At 55.3% G+C, this 17,721-nt stretch overlaps 1 protein-coding gene across 5 annotated transcripts in view; it reads right to left on the bottom strand.

The window, feature by feature from the left end:
* Zfpm1 (zinc finger protein, FOG family member 1) overlaps positions 1–17,721 on the bottom strand; it is a 60,307-nt gene that overhangs the window by 32,666 nt on the left and 9,920 nt on the right. For 4 of the 5 annotated variants that reach the window (XM_075977505.1, XM_075977504.1, XM_075977503.1 and 1 more), the window contains exons 2-3: positions 3,354–3,476; positions 281–430 (exon numbers count right to left, since the gene is read on the bottom strand). In XM_075977505.1, coding sequence (XP_075833620.1) covers positions 281–430; positions 3,354–3,462 — 259 coding nt within the window. In that variant the 5' untranslated portion in view covers positions 3,463–3,476. Of the gene's footprint in view, positions 1–280; positions 431–3,353; positions 3,477–17,721 lie in introns of those variants that run through there. The other variant, XM_075977507.1, reaches the window with a different exon arrangement.

Below are 17,721 nucleotides of genomic sequence, written 5' to 3'. Positions count from 1 at the left end.
TGGGGAAGAGCCCAGACTGGCATCTCCAGCCACATCCTCTAGATACCCCTCCAGGGGCCTGTTCCTCAGTCCTCATTGCCAAACCTTCCAAATGCTTCTGTCTACATCATGAGCTCTGGGTGTGGGTACTCTGGAGACAACTCAGACCACATTGCTTGGGCCAACGGCACCAGTGGTCTCCAGAATCCAAGAGAGCCTAGTTCCCACTTGGCCCAGAAGGCTGTAACAAGGCTGCCCTGGGGTCATAGCAATGTTGTACTGGGCTAGTCAGCGTGATTACCTGGCCCACTCCAGGGACTGGCCATGGCTGCCTCTTCTTCCTTTTCCTCTTTCTCTTCCTCCTGGGGCCTCATCTCCAACTCCTGCGCCCCCATATCTTCAGGACCTTCTGGGGACTCGGGGGGTGCTGGCACTGTGGGTGGACTTACATCTGTAGAGAGGAAAACATTGTCACGATCTTGCTGGGACGGCCTATAACCAGGAGGGAAACTGAGGCCAGGGGGCACAGTTATCTGCCCTCCTGCCTTATCTAACACAGCAGGTTTCCTCTTGGCCTTGTAAAGCCCCCAGTCCCTGCTGATCACAGCTGTAATAATTATTCTTTCGCTTCTGTCTGTCACAGCCCAGTGCCCACCCAGTGCGCCTAGGTCTGTGGCCTCTGGCTCACTGGTCTCTGCAACAGCTGGGCCCCTCCACCAGCCCCGCACCCAATTCCAGCCCAAAGGGCATGTTTGCCTTCCTGGCGGGCCAGATAACCAGTGTGGCCCCCGATCGATGCGCTCCTGTAAACCCCCTGGGTGACGTCATGGGAACAAGCAGATTATTAATATCACGATAAGGGCTGTGATTAACATCAAATAAATCAATCCCGTGGTATAAAAGTCCTATTATTTTTGGCTATAAATCAAAGTGGCTGGCATCTGAGCTCCAGCCACTGCGAGGAGCCGCGCTGGACTCGCCTGAACGTCAGATATGCTCTTGCGCCGTTATCGCGCCCATCACTTCGTTATCACGGCCGCTGGTGCCAGGTGCAGGCCTGGCTGTTTGTCCCAGATCCTTCCCGGCCCCACCCGCCTACCCTCTCAGCAGCCCCAGCTCCCCAATCAGATAAAGACCAGCTCCCCGGGAAGCCGTGGTTCAAAGTCCAGTAGCCGCCAACCACTTGCCCTTTGGTAGCTTGGCCACAGCTGCCTTAGTGCAGCTCCTGATGGTAGCACTGATGGTGGGCTAGATAAGGCAGCAGCCTATGAGCATGGCACCTGCTCTTCTGGAGGTCACCCCGTAAAAACGGAGGCTCAGAGGTGGTCTAGGGCCAGCCATGGACAGCTTCACCCCTCAGTACTGTATGCCAGCAAAAGCAAAGAAAACAGTAACGATGAACAAGCTCCTGACTGGAGACTGGCCTGGCACCTGCCACCTCACTCCTGGGGCAGGTGTCCTTGGAGAGCTGAGAGTGATGGAGTCAAGGCTTGACCCCCCAGGGCTGCTGCCAAGGATGGGCCAGAGCCTCAGGCTGGTGCTGGGCCTGGAACAAAGAAGGGATGTGGGAGAGTCCTTGGCCTGCAGACATTCAGTCAGAAACTCCGATACACTGGTGGGGTGCACAGTGAGGAGCCCCCAGGGGTGAAGGTCTCTCTGGAATTTGTTCCCCATCCAGACTCCTCTGCCATTACCTGTCTGTCATCCCTGTTGTCCTGCCATCAGAGTCCTCCTTGCTCCTCATCGTCCTCCTTGTTCTGCTCTACCGTCCATCCCTCATCACCTTGTGTGTGTGTGTGTGTGTGTGTTTGCGCATGCGCGCGCTCCTCTTCATGTGTGGTGGTCAAAGAACATCCTTGGAGGTCTTTAGCTCTCTCTCTTGTTTTCTGAGACATTGTCTTCCATTGGCCTAGGACTCAACCAATGTGGCGAGGCTGCCTGGCTAGTGAACCCCAGGGACACACCCGCGCTCACCTTCGCAGTGTTGACATCACCACACCTACATTTTAGAGATGCTGAGGCTGAGTCCTCAAGCCTGTGGGCAAGCAGGTTATTGACTGAGCCGTTTCCCCAGGTCTTTTGTCCTCGTCGCCCCCTGCCCCAGCTGTTGTCTATCCTGTGCCATCTGCTCTGTCCCTGTGTCCCCCGTACACTTGCTGGGACCACGGCCAGAGTACCAGCCCTCTTTGCATGTGGCACAGGTGGCTCCTTGGGGATCTCTGCTTCTGGTCATCACTGGTCTCTCCTTCGCTTCTGGTCACGTCACCAGTTAACGATCCTCCCAAGTAACCCAATACATTGTCCAATCAGAGGCTGGTGGGCAAGATGGGGTATGGCTCGATGATACAGTGCTTGCCTGGCATGCCTGAAGCCCTGGGTTTAATCTCTGGCACTGGGGTGGTGGTGGGGAGAGTCTAGCCTCTGCAAGGAATAGCAGATGTGGAATGGTGTGACCTGCAGCTTGGGGCGGCAGGTGGAACAAAGGCTCATGGGTAAGGAATGAAGTGATCCCGAAGCTCAGAGCTGCAGACAGACATGGCAGGGCTTTAGACTCACAGCCAGGTAGAGCCCAGCACACTGAGTCAGGATGCAGGTATCTATCCCTCAGGTACCTCTCTACCATCTCTCCAGAACTCAGTCGCTTCCAAAACACAAGCAAAATGCTGATCTCTCAAGGACTCTGCCTCTGTGAAGTCCCTCTTCCCTGGACTTTAGGGGGCATCTGAAGTCTCACCGCCCTATATCCCGCACCTGGCCTGAACTGGCCTCCTAGGATCTGGGTAGTGTGGGTGTCTGCGGGGTTTCCTTCCATGGCCCGACTCCAGCTTCAGAAATGCACCGACCTGGACAACTGCAACCAGGAGGCCCAGTAGAGTCCAAGGAGGTCATGTGGGTAAGAAAAGGGGGCAGCGTGACAGTGGGATGAGTCTAAACCCAGACCTAGGTCGGATCTTGGCCAGAGTGTGGGCTGTGAGCCCAGACAAGCTTCTTAACCTCTCTGGGCCTCGATCCTTCAGTTCAGCAGATACAGTGTGTTCTTTGCCTCTGAAGAGCCTCATGGCTCTTCCTGGGTGCAGCTTGATGTTGTATGTGGAGCCCAAGTCACAGCCTTGAAGATCCCGTGGACACCATTTCACAGGGATAAACATGCTGGGAGTGGCTGTGACTTTCCTGAGGTCTAGTCTTGGACTGGATATTCCCCACCCAGGCCTCAGTCACCTTAGCCTGAGGCTGGACCTCCAACTCACACACAGCTGACACCCCTCTCCCCTGACTCTCTCCAGGTCCTAGGGACAGCAGCTGCCTGCTGAGGCCCTCTGTCCGTCCCCCCCCCCCCCCATGAACTCTAGGAGGATGTTGATCTGCACACTCACCTTCTCTGGGTGGGCTTGGGGGATCTTCTATGGCTGGGGCCTCAGGGGATGCGGCCTCCTGCTCCATGGGGCTGATGTCCATGGCCTGGGTTTCTTCTCCGGCCTCCATATCTCTGAGGGAACCTGTGGACATGAGTCGCAGGGAAATCATGAGGTGCTTCTGGATAAGGCTACCCTGGTTTCCTAATGGCCAAACAGGCTCAGTTTTGGTGCCTGGGAAGAGTGGGCAGGACGAGGGCAGGGCCAGCCCCTCACCGAGGCAGACGCTGTGTAAGTTTCCTGGAATCTAGCATGCTAGCTTCACCCTATGTTTACCCCCTACCCTGCAACAATTCCTAAGTTTTGGTGTCACTTGGTGCTTTTCCTATCCTTGTCCTTCATGTTGTCTGTCTGTCCTCAGGTAATGGATACCTGCTTATCAAGACAAGCATCTCAGCCCCTCCCAACCATACACTCAAAATAGAAACCAACATGGGGTCCTTTGGGGGCTCAGATAGATGCTTTAGGTCTTCCTGCCTCACAGGCTCACACAGAGACTCACAGGCTCACACAGAGACTCACAGGCTCACACAGAGACTCACAGGCTCACACACAGACTCACAGGGTCACACACAGACTCACAGGGTCACACACAGATTCACAGGGTCACACACAGACTCACAGGCTCACACACAGACTCACAGGCTCATACACAGACTCACAGGCTCACACACAGACTCACACACAGACTCACAGGGTCACACACAGACTCACAGGGTCACACACAGACTCACGGGCTCACACACAGACTCACAGGTCACACACAGACTCACAGGGTCACACACAGACTCACAGGCTCACACACAGACTCAGAGGCTCACACACAGACTCGCGGGTTCACACACAGACTCACAGGGTCACACACAGACTCACAGGGTCACACACAGACTCACGGGCTCACACACAGACTCACGGGCTCACACACAGACTCACGGGCTCACACACAGACTCACGGGCTCACACACAGACTCACGGGCTCACACACAGACTCACGGGCTCACACACAGACTCACGGGCTCACACACAGACTCACAGGGTCACACACAGACTCACGGGCTCACACACAGACTCACAGGCTCACACAGCAGACATTCTACTGTTTGCTTATGATCTCCTACAAGAAGACTCTCAGGCCACCCCACACTTGGGGTTTGGTCCAGAGCTCAACAGTGAGTTCTTGTGCTCACTACACTGGGCAAAAGCATGATGGACACAAAGATAGCAGATTCACGACTGCTGGACTGGGTCAGGGCACAGGTATCCTTCACAGTGGGGACTGGGCCTCTGTTCCCCTCCCTCCAGACCATTTGGGGGGCATCCACCATGCAGTGGGAGATGGCAGAGTGGAATAAGCTCCCATGGTTCCATAATGACTCCCAGAGAACACCAAGCACAGGTCAGGGGTGATGCAACCTCTGAGGTCACCCCAGGGTATCAGCGATGGGAACAGAACTAAGGCCCAACTGAAACCCTTGCTCAGCATGGTCCCCAGCTTATTCTCTTAAGCCACAGCTTGCAGGAGACACCTGTCCTGTCATTTTGTGGTCACTGAGGAGGGGAAGAGCCTGTGTCTAGGGTACACCCACTGGCACTGAAGGGGCTTTGAGTCTCAGAGCAGTGAAGCCTGAGACACTGGAGAAAATAACCCCCAAACGATGTGTCAGAGGGCCTGAGGACACCCTAAGGTAGAGGGGACAGAAGGCATGCAAGAGCCATCTTTGGTTTTGTCTTTCAGACAGGGTCTCATGTATTCCATGTTTGCCCTTGAACTTACTATGCCAGCAGTTCTCAACTTGGGGGTCGTGCCTAAGATCATTGGAAAACACAGATATTTACATTATGATTCACTGCAGTAGCAAAATTACAGTTATGAAGTAGCAATGGAATAGTTTCATGGTTGGGGGTCACCACAACATGAGGAACTGTGTTAAAGGGTCACAGTGTTAGGAAGATTGAAAACACTTTACTATGTGGTAGAGGCTCCTGCCTCTACCTCCTGAGTGCTGCACCACCAAGCCTGGTATATGCAGTGCGGGGATCTAACCCAGAGCTTTGTGTATGGCAGACAAGTGCGCTCTACTGACTGAGCAATGGTCCTTGCCACTTCAGAGCCATTTCTAGAGACAGGCCATTGTCTTCAGGCAGGGGGATGGTCTAAGATGCACCCCCTTTAACACGTGGGGCCCCTAGCTTTACATAGCTAAAGAAACCTACTGCTCCCCAGAACAGTGGCTCAGGGCTGCTTCTTTTCAGGAGGCATGGGGGTTCTGTGGGAGACCCACAGGCCAGTGGCAGGGCCATCAGTACCAATACGAGTTAGCTCACACCCAATACTAAAGCTACTGTGGGATCTATGGTACTCGTCATGTCAATGGCATGGGGACCCATGAGGATGGAATAGAGGCCAGGCTGGGACCAGGTTTGTAGAATGATCTTTCAGAAGTGATAGGGGACATTCTGTATCTGAAGGACTAGGGTGGCTGCAATCCAGACCACACTACTGGGGGCAGTGCCATCCTGCTCACACTGGCCTCAGATGGCCAGACACCACTCTAGGATGCAGGATGCACGGGCCTCATGACATTGCCTGTGGCTTCTGGGGGCAGGAAAAACCAAAGAACCATATTGGTTCCTAAGCCAGGAATGAGAGCAAGTGCAGGGGTGAGACCAGGCGATGTGTGTGTGGGAGAAAGTGGGCACACCTGCAACAGAGTACAGTGGGTGGGCGTGAAAGCTAACAAACAGGCAGAGCCCCGCCATGCTGGTCTCTGAGGCCTGAAAGGAGGGAGTCCATCTTTAGCCTGGGGTATGTGGGTGACATCACAAGTTCCAGGAAGAGATAGGCTTCCTAGCTGCAGTCCTGTGGGTGCTAGCGCTGGACCCAGCCTCCCAGGAACAGGGCTAAGGCTCACAGGGGCAGACACATGCCTTGACCCGTATGACCTTGAACTAGGGTTGGGAAACAGGGCTACCGTGGAGATCCACCCTGAGTGGAGCCACCCCTGGACAGGAGACTGCCCTGCCTAGGCCCAGGCACCCGTCTCTCTGGAGGGGCTCCATGCCTCTCCAGGGGCTGAAAGACACCTGGAGTCTCAGTTGCCTGCTCTAGCAATGGGATGAAGCCTGCTCTCAGCAACTCTGGGTCTGGCATTGAGCTGGGCCAAGGAGGGGGCAAAAGCGGAAACAGCCTTCCCCAGTAATGTCATGGAGCCCAATCTGGTGCCCACCCAGGTGGACCTCCCGCACCCAGGCGCCTAGAGCTGGGATGTTCCTCAATTTACAGAACAAAGGCAAAAGTGCTCCTCACAAAGCCTTGTGGATGAGCGTGGAGAAAGAAGCCAGGATGACAAGCAGCTTACTCTGACGTTGTTAATCCATTTCCAGAACAATTAAAATGGCTATGATAATGCAGGAGAGAATCACCATGGCAAACAGAGAAAGCCCACAGATGGGATGCGGCACTTCTGCCCGGAGCCAGCCGCTACGGCTTTCTGAGCCCTCCGTTGGCTTCAGCGGAGCCTAAGCTGGCACTGGGCCCTTGGTACACCTAGACCCACAAGGGCTGTGGAAGTATAAAAGTGGGGGACGTTGGCCCTATATGTCAGGGGTATCCGTGAACCATGGCTAGACACCGTTCCTCCCCAGGATGTCCCTTGCTAGGGTCCTTCTGGGGACCCTCACTGTCCCCAACCAGCAGAGTGACAGATAAAACTATGTCCTTGCTCTGTGACCTTGGGCAAGCCACGCTACCTCTCTGTACGCTGCTACCTCTGTACGCCGTCTCCTCAGCTCTGGACGGAAACTCTCACAGCTGCAGCCTCCCAGGACAGCTTGCTGGCACCATCAGAGTGCAGCTGAGGGTGCTGGGGGCCAGTACTTTACAAACACCAGCTGTCACTGGTGACTGCCACCAAGGGCCCAGCAGGGGAAAGGGGTTATTAAGCACAACTGTGCACAAGGGGCCTTGGCTTAGCACTTCACAAATGTCCTTCCTTAATCCCTCTCACTTAGACAGCCCAGTGAGGTCATCTTCCAGTCCTGCCTCAGAAGGGGAAACTAAGGCACAGAGTTAGATCTATGTAGAGGTCATACAGAATATGTAATATGAGCCAGACTGGGTGCCATGGGAATGGGGGCAAATAATGGTGAGGGTGTAGAGTGGGGAACCTAAGGCCAGTCCTATCTAAATTTCATTTCCATAAGGTGCCAAACACCCCCCTAGTGGGAAGTCTGGGTTACACCCACTTTATGGAAGGGTAAACTGTGGCCCACCCAACTAAGGCAGAGCAGCTTGCCATGGTCCTCAAGGAAAAGGCAAAGGGATGGTGCATGGAGAAAAGGGAGCTTGGACAACATTATGACCCGAGCAGACAGGCTGCCTCCGCAGCACTGTCTTTAACCACACCTCCCGTTACCCATAGTTAGGCGGATGCTGGCCCTGTTGCCTGGTTACTGCCCAGGTTGGAGATGTCTGGGCACAAGACTGCACTTCTGCTCAGTGGCATCCACAGGCCACCATGGTGGTCACCCACAGGCAGGACAGCGCTGGGAGCAGCCCCCACAGTGCCCCGAGCCCCTTGGTTATCACAAGGAGCAGATGCCCAAGCGCCCATCCGTCTCCTGCTCATTAGGCCGGACGCCGCTTGGGAATGAAAACATAATAGCTATTTGATTGGGGGTGAGATATTTTGCATATTGGCTCAGAGCTGATAGCGGAATTTCATCAACTCCCTTTTTCATGCTTTAAAACTGAATTATGGAGGCAGACTCTGTGTGGCAGGCTGATGCCCACTCCCTTCCAGGCCCTCTCTCAGCTCTGGAGAGCTGCACAGAAGGGTGGAGGTCACTGCAGGTTCTGAAGAGGGACAAAATCCCAGTCTGTGTCCCCCAGGCAGCAAGGAGGGCTGTCTTTGGTCCAGATAGGATTCTGGTCATGGGTGAGACCCCTGCAGACCACCCCATGGGGATAGAAACCACTGTAAGAACTAGGGCAGCACCCACCTTTCCAAACCCAACAGGAGCCAGCAGACCAAGGCCCACGGGAGCCGGCCTGGCACAGGGTCCTTTCTTTAAGCCCACCTGGAGATTCTTTCCTCCCTTCCTATAAATGGAACCAAGATGATCTGGACCAACTGCCTGCCCATGGCATCCGTGGACAAGAGAGCTTAGAGACTGATCTCAGGTACCCGCCCCCGAGAACAGGCAGCCTCATTCCTCATCCCAGTTCCTTCATCTACTTACATACGCATTGAATTCACTCATCAAACCTTTCCCATGCCCTTGGTGTGCCAGATTCAGGACCAGGAGCTGGAGACAAGGCAATGACCAAAGGTGCCAATACGCATGGCAGGAGGGAGAGCTGTTCTGGGGTGGATTCCTGGAGGAGGTGGCAAGGACTGGCAAGAGATGAGGCTCACTGCCCTGGGAGCCAGGGAGAATGTAGTGAGGTAGAGGGGTAGCACACGTAGGACCATTCCCTCATGGAAAATGATGGCAGTCTCTTGAGTAGGATGGAGTCCACACAGCCATATGGGATCATGGCTGGGAGCATGGCCTGGGCTATGGTGACTATGCTGTTCCTTCCAGGTCTGGGGAGGGCCATCAGAGGAAACAGGAAGCCCCCCACCTTGGCTGGTAGAATCCTAGCCTCCTTACTTCACTGGAATGGCTTGGCACTGCCAGGAAGGAGACCCTGGCCTCCAGCAGGACCCAGCTGCCAGATAAGGCCCTGATAGCAGAGAGAAAATAGCAACAGATACAGACTTTCCCACCACTGGGCAGCGGGCAGCTAGGGCCATGGCGGGGACAGACAGGCGGCAAGATAGTCTTGTCCTCCCCGAGGGGCTGAATCTAGGGAGTTTAGCATCACAGGACTCAGACCAGGGGAGGATAATGGCCAGACAGTCTAAGGTCTAAAGCCTTCTTGCCTAGCAGACACCGTGACCTAGGACAGTGGGTCCTGGTTAGCAGGAGTGGGGTCCAGGACCCACCTAAGCAGGGATTCTGATCCAGCCAATGCAGGGAGATGGAAACTGAGGCACATGGCACCCAGAGCTGCAGCCTTTTCCTCAAACAGACTTGACTTCACTCTCAGTTCTAATGGCTTGGTGATGCCCTGTCCAAAAACACTGGCAGGGTCAAGTTGAGGAACCTCGGAGCTGATTCTGACCCAACACCTCAAGTCCTCAGGATCACCTCAGGCCATATTATGTACGGTGCAGTGGGGCCAGGTTCTCACAGCAGAGTCCCCTTCACCTCCAGTCTTACTACATGGACCCTGGCCCAAAGCTGTCTTACCAGTGTGGGAAGGTCCAAGCCCCTCAGCATGTGCCCACCTTACATGCTTTCCAGGTCAAACATCCCTCACTAGTGCCCAGACCTGTCCTTGTGTGTCTACTGAGCTCCCTATGGCCCTCCTCAGTCTCTCCAAGGACTCCCCTTCAGAGTCCTCTAGTGGGGTGGTCTGTCTCCTTGGCAGCACAGTTTATCAGGTTGCACACTACAAGGTCGGAGACCTGCAGGTGCTCAGTGTGCCTGGGAAGGGTGAAGGGCCACTTGAACCTCAGTGTTTGTCTCAACCTTGACCTCAGCCTCAACTCAGGATGCCCCTGGGGAGGTGCTGAAGAGACAGTACAACGGTGGAGGACACCATCATACAGAGTCCAGAGGGGGCACTGCCCACAACCAGGCTGGTCACTAAAGAGTTGGCCAGATAGCATGGCTTGTTCACTTGAGTGTACAACCTGCTCCAGCAAGAGACAGATGCCCGCTCCCTGGGGTTCCTGGTGATCACAGTCAAGCTGGGGCTGTGGCCAGAGCACACTGCTTTTTGGACCTACAACCTGGACACAGACACTGCTCACTGCATGGGTGGCATGCGGTTAAATAGATATGGGGTGGGACAGGTAAGCCTTTTTTACCCAGCGTATCACAGAGGGCACTCCCACAGACCCTGGGATGGGGAGCTCATATCTCTTTCTGAGAGGTCTGAGTCCTAAGACCGTCTGTGTCTTGCCTGATTCTCTCTACCCTGTTAAGGTCTCAGGTGGCTGACCTGCTGACTGCTTCTGTGCCGGGCTGTGAGGAGCAGGAGGGACTAACCCCAACTGGCATAGACTCGGAGCTCAGGACATCCTGGAAGGTGATATATACCTTCCTTAGTCCCTGGGCGGTCTTCCAGAGGCACCAAGTAGGGGGTCTGATGGAGAGTCAAGGCCCATAATCTAGTAAACACGGGTCCAGACAGACCTCAGCATTCAAACACTAAAAAGATCCTATTGAGATATGATTCACACACAATGAAATACAGGATTTTCCTGCTGCTTGGCTTTTAAAGGCACAGATCTTTACTGAAAGGACAGGTGTGTGTGTGGGGGGGGGCGACACAGCCCAGATAAAATACAGGGCACTATGTGACCCTGCCTCGTGGAAAGAAACACACGCTGATGACCTGGAGTCAAGCTGGTTCCAAACACTTTGAAAGGAGTCACTGAAAATCTCTGATGTCAGTCATCTTCCCTGGCCTGTCCCCGGAGGACCCAGGGCTTCACACAGCTGTGAACCCACCCAGGGCAGGGCTGGCCTAGTGCTCTCCCCTCCTGGAAATCTTTCCCACTCCTGCTTCCAAACTTCACACAGAAGTCAGCTCTGACTTGACAGAATGTGGTGGGCTTCACTGCCCCCCCCCAGGCCTTGGTGTTGCTGTTCTGGCTAGTCTGTGTGGGACCCAGGCACCCCAGGCGTGTGCTTCAAGTGACCAGAGATGGTGCCAGGGCCTCTGGCGGGCTGCTGGAGCTCTGAGCATGCTAACTCTAGTGCCACGTGACTCCTATTAGCTCTCCAATTTGCTCTTATACTGCTTTAAGTGTGGGAAACTGAGGCACAGAGTAGCAGGGTCTCTCTACCAGCAGAGCAGCTCCTGGTAAGGCTCTCGGAGCCTTGCCATCCCCAATCCTCGTTCACAGTGAAGAGAAGCAGGGATGGCCTTGCCTAGAGTTACTGAGTAGGATTCAGATACAGGTCCATGAGGCTCTCAGGACTGAGGTCTTGTTTCTCCCCTTGTTGGGCCTGTTTCTCTCCCTGATCCCACATCTTCCTTCCCATCTCTGCTTCTTTCCATCCCTGGTCCCTTTGTTCCTGGAACCAGAGACTGTTCTCTGCCAGCTGTTCCTGGCACGGTTGGAGTCAGGACACCCTGTTTTGTGGGGATGTCCCTGCCCCCTCCTTGGTTATCTGTAATCTTTGGAAGCTTTGGCTCCTTCAGCCCCGATTCCTGTAGACACATGCACACTGCCCTCAACAGCTCACTTGGGTCTGTCAGAGCCTTACTTAGCCTCACCCTGCAGGGATGTAGACTCCATGGGCAGACAAGGAAAGTGAAGCAGAAGGCAACCATCCTGGCCACCGCCTGGCCTTAGTGCAGCTGCTCACATTGCTATTCGAGGACATACACAATGGAGAGCTGCCCAGGCTGCAAGATTCAGGGTCCCACATCTGACCTTATAGAGCTTTGGTGAAGAGTGGATGGAGAGGGAGGGATCAAGAAGTTCCAGGCAGGTCCATCCCAGATGAGATAGGGCATTCAGTCTGGGATGGAGACAGGGAATATAGGCCTCTGGACCTTGGAGGGTTAGCTCAGTCTACAGGGGATGTGGGGGGCTACTGGGACTTCTCAGAGGAGGTGGCATTTAAGCGACAGCTGAGAACACCCCAGAGAGGGCACTCAGGCAGTGTGTGCAGGAAGACCTAGGGCAGGGAGGGACCACAGAAAGTCCCAGCTGAGCACCCAGGGCTAAAGGCCTGGGAAGGAGCTAAGGTCTAATCTGTGAGCAGCACTGCCAGACATCAAGCTTGAGGATGCAGGGCCCTGGTTCCCTGGGGTTTCAACAGCTACCCCTGTGGGCTCCCTCAGGATCTTCCCCTTGACCTGAGCCTGGTCCCTCTCTCAGGCCATTTCTAAGCGGCAAGTTGGTGTCCTACCCTGTCCCAGGGGGCAGGGGCCTGGGTGGGGCAAGGCTGAGAGAAAGGGAGGCTAGGAGGAGGGAAGAGGGCTGGGGGCCTGAGAAAGCCCAGCCTGGCTGATAGTGAGAGATTGGTTTCAGCCGGAGCCTCGGGCCTGCCAAGTCCACATCCTATCTGCGGCCTGCGCTTACTCAACATTCATCACTGCTGAACTCGGAAACTTTATCAACGCTAAAGGTTGGCGCCATCTCTAGGCCCAGCCACTCCCGTCCCTCCCCTCGATGGGCCTGATAGCCACTGATAGATTACACAAGATTGTTTCACTCCGGGAACCCAAGGCCTATGCTTCTGGGGGAGGGGCTGCATGGGGGAGGGCCCAGGACACCACCGGGGCTGGAGCTGTGCACCCTGAGGATGGTCACTAAGTGCACTGGGGGCCCTGTGCCAGGATGGGGCCTGGGGTTGTGGGGGCCACGTGCCAGGCAGGGGCGGCCGAGGCCACAGCTCAGAGCCTGGAGCAAGAGAGGAGGAAACAGAACAGTGGAGATGGGCGCTGAGGCCCGGAGTGATTCTTTCTCTAGATGGGCGATAAGAGCTGAGCGATGTGAGCGGGTTTCACTAATGGAGCCATCGCTGCGTGGTACAGGGCAGAGGGATGGAGGCAGATGGCAGCAGGAGGGGATGGCTCCTGTGTGACAAGCCGTTCACTTGGCGGGCTGGGCTGTGCCCACTCCGCCAAGCCTGCCTTAAGCCCGCGGCAGCTGTTGGGCAGAGCACAGCACTCAACCCAAACCCACTATGGGTGCCCCATTCTCTCAGTGCCCTGCTCACACCCGAGACCCTGTGCTGTGTGATTTCACACCCTCACCAACACCATCAGTGCCCACACCCCTCCCCCAACTCAACCCAACCGTGCTCAGCATCTCCCCCTCCATCTCTGATCCAAGAATGCTTTCAGCACTGTGGGACTCCCACATCATCAGTGCCCCAGTCACGGTCCCTTCCCTGTTTCCATCTCAAAGCACATGGTTGATCCCTCAGGACTCCTCAGGCTCCTCTGTGGTAATGCCTGTGTCTCTGGCGGACTTGACTCCTAGTCCCTTTCCTTTTCTCCCCAGCCAGAACAGGCTGATCTAGAAACCAAAAAGGTAGCCTTTATCTAGTAATAGACACCCTGTGCTTTTAGGGCCGGGCAGAGCTGCCCACGTGAGAAGGAGGTCCTTTAGCAGAGGCTGAGGCTTGGCCCGGAAGGCCTGGTGATGGTTTAGTGTAGGAATGTACTTCCGACCCTCACACCCATGTTATAAAAACAGATGACAGAGACCCAGAGTGTGGGGGTCAAGACCGAGGTCATGAGGTCACTGCTGACTTTTCTTCCCTTAGGTCTTATCCCAGTCTCTTTCTGGTGTACCTTATCCCGCCACTAGATTGCACAAACCCACCACACCTGTGGCTTGAGGGTGCTGCGGGAATCGGTGTGCCCCCTTGCTGTGACCGTGGGTCCAGTTCTGCAGCACAGTATATCTAAGAGTGGAGAGGGTGGAGGCAAGGTCAGGTGTCCATTTCGGGCTTCGAAACAAACAGGTATGGGATGAGCGACTCTAGCCCCTGCTGCATCCCAAATGGCCCCACGATGTGGGTGGGGAAACCGAGGCCTGGGGCAGGGGAGGGGTCCAGAAACCATCCTGGCAGGCTGAGGTTTCCTCCCGTTTTACAGATTAGGAAGCCAGAGTGTGACAAACAGGGATCCCTGTCCTCACCAGAGCCTAAGGCCAGAGAGGCCTGGACAGCGAATGAGTCACAGGGGAGCAGACAGGGAGGACAATAGCAGGAGCAGGGTCTGGAGGGAGCTGGGGGAGCGGCCAGCCTTTGCCGTCTGTCCTGGCCCCACTTCTCACCTTCCCATTCTCATTTGGCACCAGAGCTGGCTGCACTGTTTGTGGAATGACCAGGTCCTGGTGCCCGAGGGTGTGGCTTAGGTTCTGAGGTCAGCAGAGGTTACTCAAAGGCCGGCCTGTCCAAGGCAAACACGGATTCTGAAGAAAGCTGGGAAGCCTGGGAGGCCTTCCCACCCTGTTGGTCTAGGCTGGACAGGTGCACACTCTCATTTTAAGGAAAGGTCCTACCCCCTCCATGGAACTTCAGCCAATGCCTGAGCCGCATGTCTGCTCATTTGCACTCTGTTTTCATTGGCTGCTAGCCGGGGCTGGACAGTAGTGGGAGGGGCCTATTCTCCGCTCTGGGGGCGGGACCCAGGGGTGTTGATTGTGGGAGCCCAGGAAGTTAAGACACCGATAGGACTTTGGGGTTTGTGGGGGTGAATGGGTGGGAGGCAGAGGTAGGACTGAGTGTAAGGGGTGTTCCAGGAAGTGTTAGATTCTGGGAGAACTGATGAAGATTCTGGCAGAAAGGAAGTTTAAGGGAAAGGCCCCATTGTAACTATTCCAGACAACTCAAATCCATCCTGGGTGCCTTAGACGAAGACACTGAGCCAAAGTCACATAGCCAATACGCAAGGGGTACTATGGGGACCTCCCCCACCGCTAGATGCCCACTCCTTGACAACTCCTTCCCGCCTGCAATGTCTCAGAATGGGCCATGTGAGTCCTCCCTTTGCAAAATGATGAGGGTGAGGAGCCCAAGTTTTCCTTTATATTTAGGGGCTATCTCTCCTGGCAGCCCCAAGTTGGGCCATGGGCTTGGCAGTATGTGTAAGTCTGCAGTGCTTTTGTTCCTGGCATTTGGAGGGGTGAGATAAGGGGAAAGAACCGCGAGTGAGCAGGCAGATAGATGGGGCGATAGTGGCTCCTCCACGCATGGCGCCTATCACTCTTTTTATCAAGGTTCCCTTTCTTTCTTCTTTTTGTTGGGGGCCTGGGAGGGCGGAACACACCCACCCCATCCCCTCCCACACCGGTGGAGCTTAGGGAGGAGGCCTCCCTCTCTCAGGCACCAGCCGGAAAGGGAGACACAGGCCACGAGGAGCACCTGAGAGGGTGGGGGTTCTGAGGCACCTATCTGCTAGGATTCTAGGGTTCCCAAGCTCTGTCTCATCAGCTCCTCACAAGGACCTGCAAGGACACTCACTCCCTTGTCTGATGGGGGTAAGGTAGTCAGGTCCAGGGAAGTGAAGTACCTGGGCCAAGGATACACAACCAGGGCAGATGGAGCTGAGAGTCCAGCTATGCCTCTCTGGCCTGGAGGCTAACAACCTGGTTAAGATCTAGTGGGCACAGCTAGGGGGCATGGGGCCCATGGGGTGGCCGGCAAACATGGCTAAAGGTTCTGGGAAACACATCCAGGGTCTGCAGGATGCAATCTTAGCATCCACAGCCCTGTTTACAGGTACAGAAACTGAGGCCTAGAATAGGGAGATGCCTGGAGGGCCGTGGGCAGGTTGGACTCTAACCCCCTCTCGTGTCCCTGGGTTGGTTGGTTCAGTGTGTGACTCCTGCAACACTCCAGGTATGAAATTCCCGTGATTGGTGGTGGTGAGATAATGACCTGGGTTGACAAAGACAAACATTCTAGAATCATCCAGGTGGAACCCTGAGCCTGACACCTCAGCACGCAGCCCTGTGGGAGCCGTTTGTCCTAGAGGGCAGTGGTGGCTCCCAGGGGCAGCAGACCTCAGCCTCCTCAGCAGGGAAGCTACAGGTTCATGCTGCCATGCCTGGCTCATGTATGGGAGGGTGGGGATCTGAACTCCAGTCGCTACACTCTATTGACCGAGCTGCCCCTCCAGCCCCTCGAACCAACTTCCTCACCAAAGGAGCCTATGGGGCGAATGAAATGACGACAAGCAATAAGAAGTATAGACACACCAGTTTAGCCAGGCAGACAGGAGGGTCTCTGAATTCAAGGCCAGCCAGACCAAGTTTCATCAATCCAGGGCTGGGTAGTGCTGAGCATCTGCCCTCTCTTGTGGCCACTCCTTCTCTCTGAAATGGAGAGACCAGGCCCCTTTATAGAGGTGTGGGGGGGTTATAACTGCAAATACCCCAGAACTTCTAGGTAGATGGAGGCTCAGACTAGGTCAGAGTGCCTCCTGTGTGACCTTAGGCGATTTACTCAACCTGAGCCTTGAGTCATTAGAAGAGAAATGTGGGATGATAGGAGGACTCAGTGTCGTAGGGTGTATACAGCAACTCAATCAAGATAGCTCTCCTCAGTGTGGCCATCACTGAGATCATTATACCTGGGAAGACCCAGGACCACACAGGAAAGGTCCTGCCCTCCTCAGGCCTTCCCATCTCTGGGATTCCAGTGTTTGAGTTCTCAGGAGGGATTTTATAAACACAGGACAGGGGCAAAGCTGAGTGCCCCTACCCCACTGGGCCCAGCGGGGTTTCCACATGGCTTCATGGGGCCAGCTTGGCCTGGCCATCACCCCCGAGAGATACTGGGGCTGACAGGCCTTGGCTTCTCTTCTCACACAGCAGGTGCCTCACTCCCCCATGGCTGCCTTACCTGTCCCTCAGCGGGAGGATTAGTCTGGCGCAGCCCTAATCTTGGCGCATCACACCATCAGCAAGGATCTCGGATCAGCTGAAGGAGGCAGCTTTATCCAGACAAGCTTGCAATGGCACCCGAGCCCCATCTGGGTGCCGCCTGTCACGAGTGGCAGCTGGGCCAAGCTGGGAAGCACAATGGCTGAGGAGGGGCCTGGAGCCAATCGGGTTTCGGAATGCTGTGAAGCCCTCGCGGCCAGTAGGCGTGGCTTTGCGTGGGCACCTCGACCCCCTACTGAACTACCTATGGTCTGACCAGGCACTGCAGGGCAGCAGGGCACACAGGCAAAGTGCCTGGGAGTGTTGCAGAGGCACCATATCTGCTGGGCAAACAAGGCCTTTTTGGTATGGAGATCTGCCCAAGGCTGTGCGTGTGTGCCAGAGGCAGCCATCAGCCCTAGAGGCTGGACCCTATGGCTTGGGAGTCTGTGTGCCAGCGTCTTCTCTGAGTGGGGCCTGCTGGACCTAACTGGCTGCAGTTTCAGTGGCTGGACATTTGGTGGCTACCAGCCTGGTCTAGAGGCTGGGAGAGCCATCTCCTCAGAGCCGGCCAAGGGCGCCCCTCTAGGGCCCCTTTCTCTCCACCCTCCTCCCTACCTTCCTTTTCAAAAACATAATTTATCTGTGTATTATCAAGAAATCCAGACACTTTAATCAGTGAGCTATGAAGTCAGAATTTCCATTCTTATCTGCGGGAGGAGTGGAAGGAGAGGAGATAGCGCGGATCGCTGGTGGGGAATGTTAATGGGCAGGAGCCCAGGCCGCTGGCCACCGAGACGTGGGTATCTCCTCCATTATCGAGCCCTATCTTGCCAACCATCTCAGTGCAGTAATGGGGCCAGTTCAACTTTCCGAGT

The sequence above is a fragment of the Microtus pennsylvanicus genome, chromosome 6 (assembly GCF_037038515.1).
Source record: "Microtus pennsylvanicus isolate mMicPen1 chromosome 6, mMicPen1.hap1, whole genome shotgun sequence".
Taxonomy (NCBI): Eukaryota; Metazoa; Chordata; class Mammalia; order Rodentia; family Cricetidae; genus Microtus; species Microtus pennsylvanicus.
The sequence above is the reverse complement of the archived record's forward strand: the minus strand, read 5'-3'. Positions and strand labels throughout refer to the sequence as shown.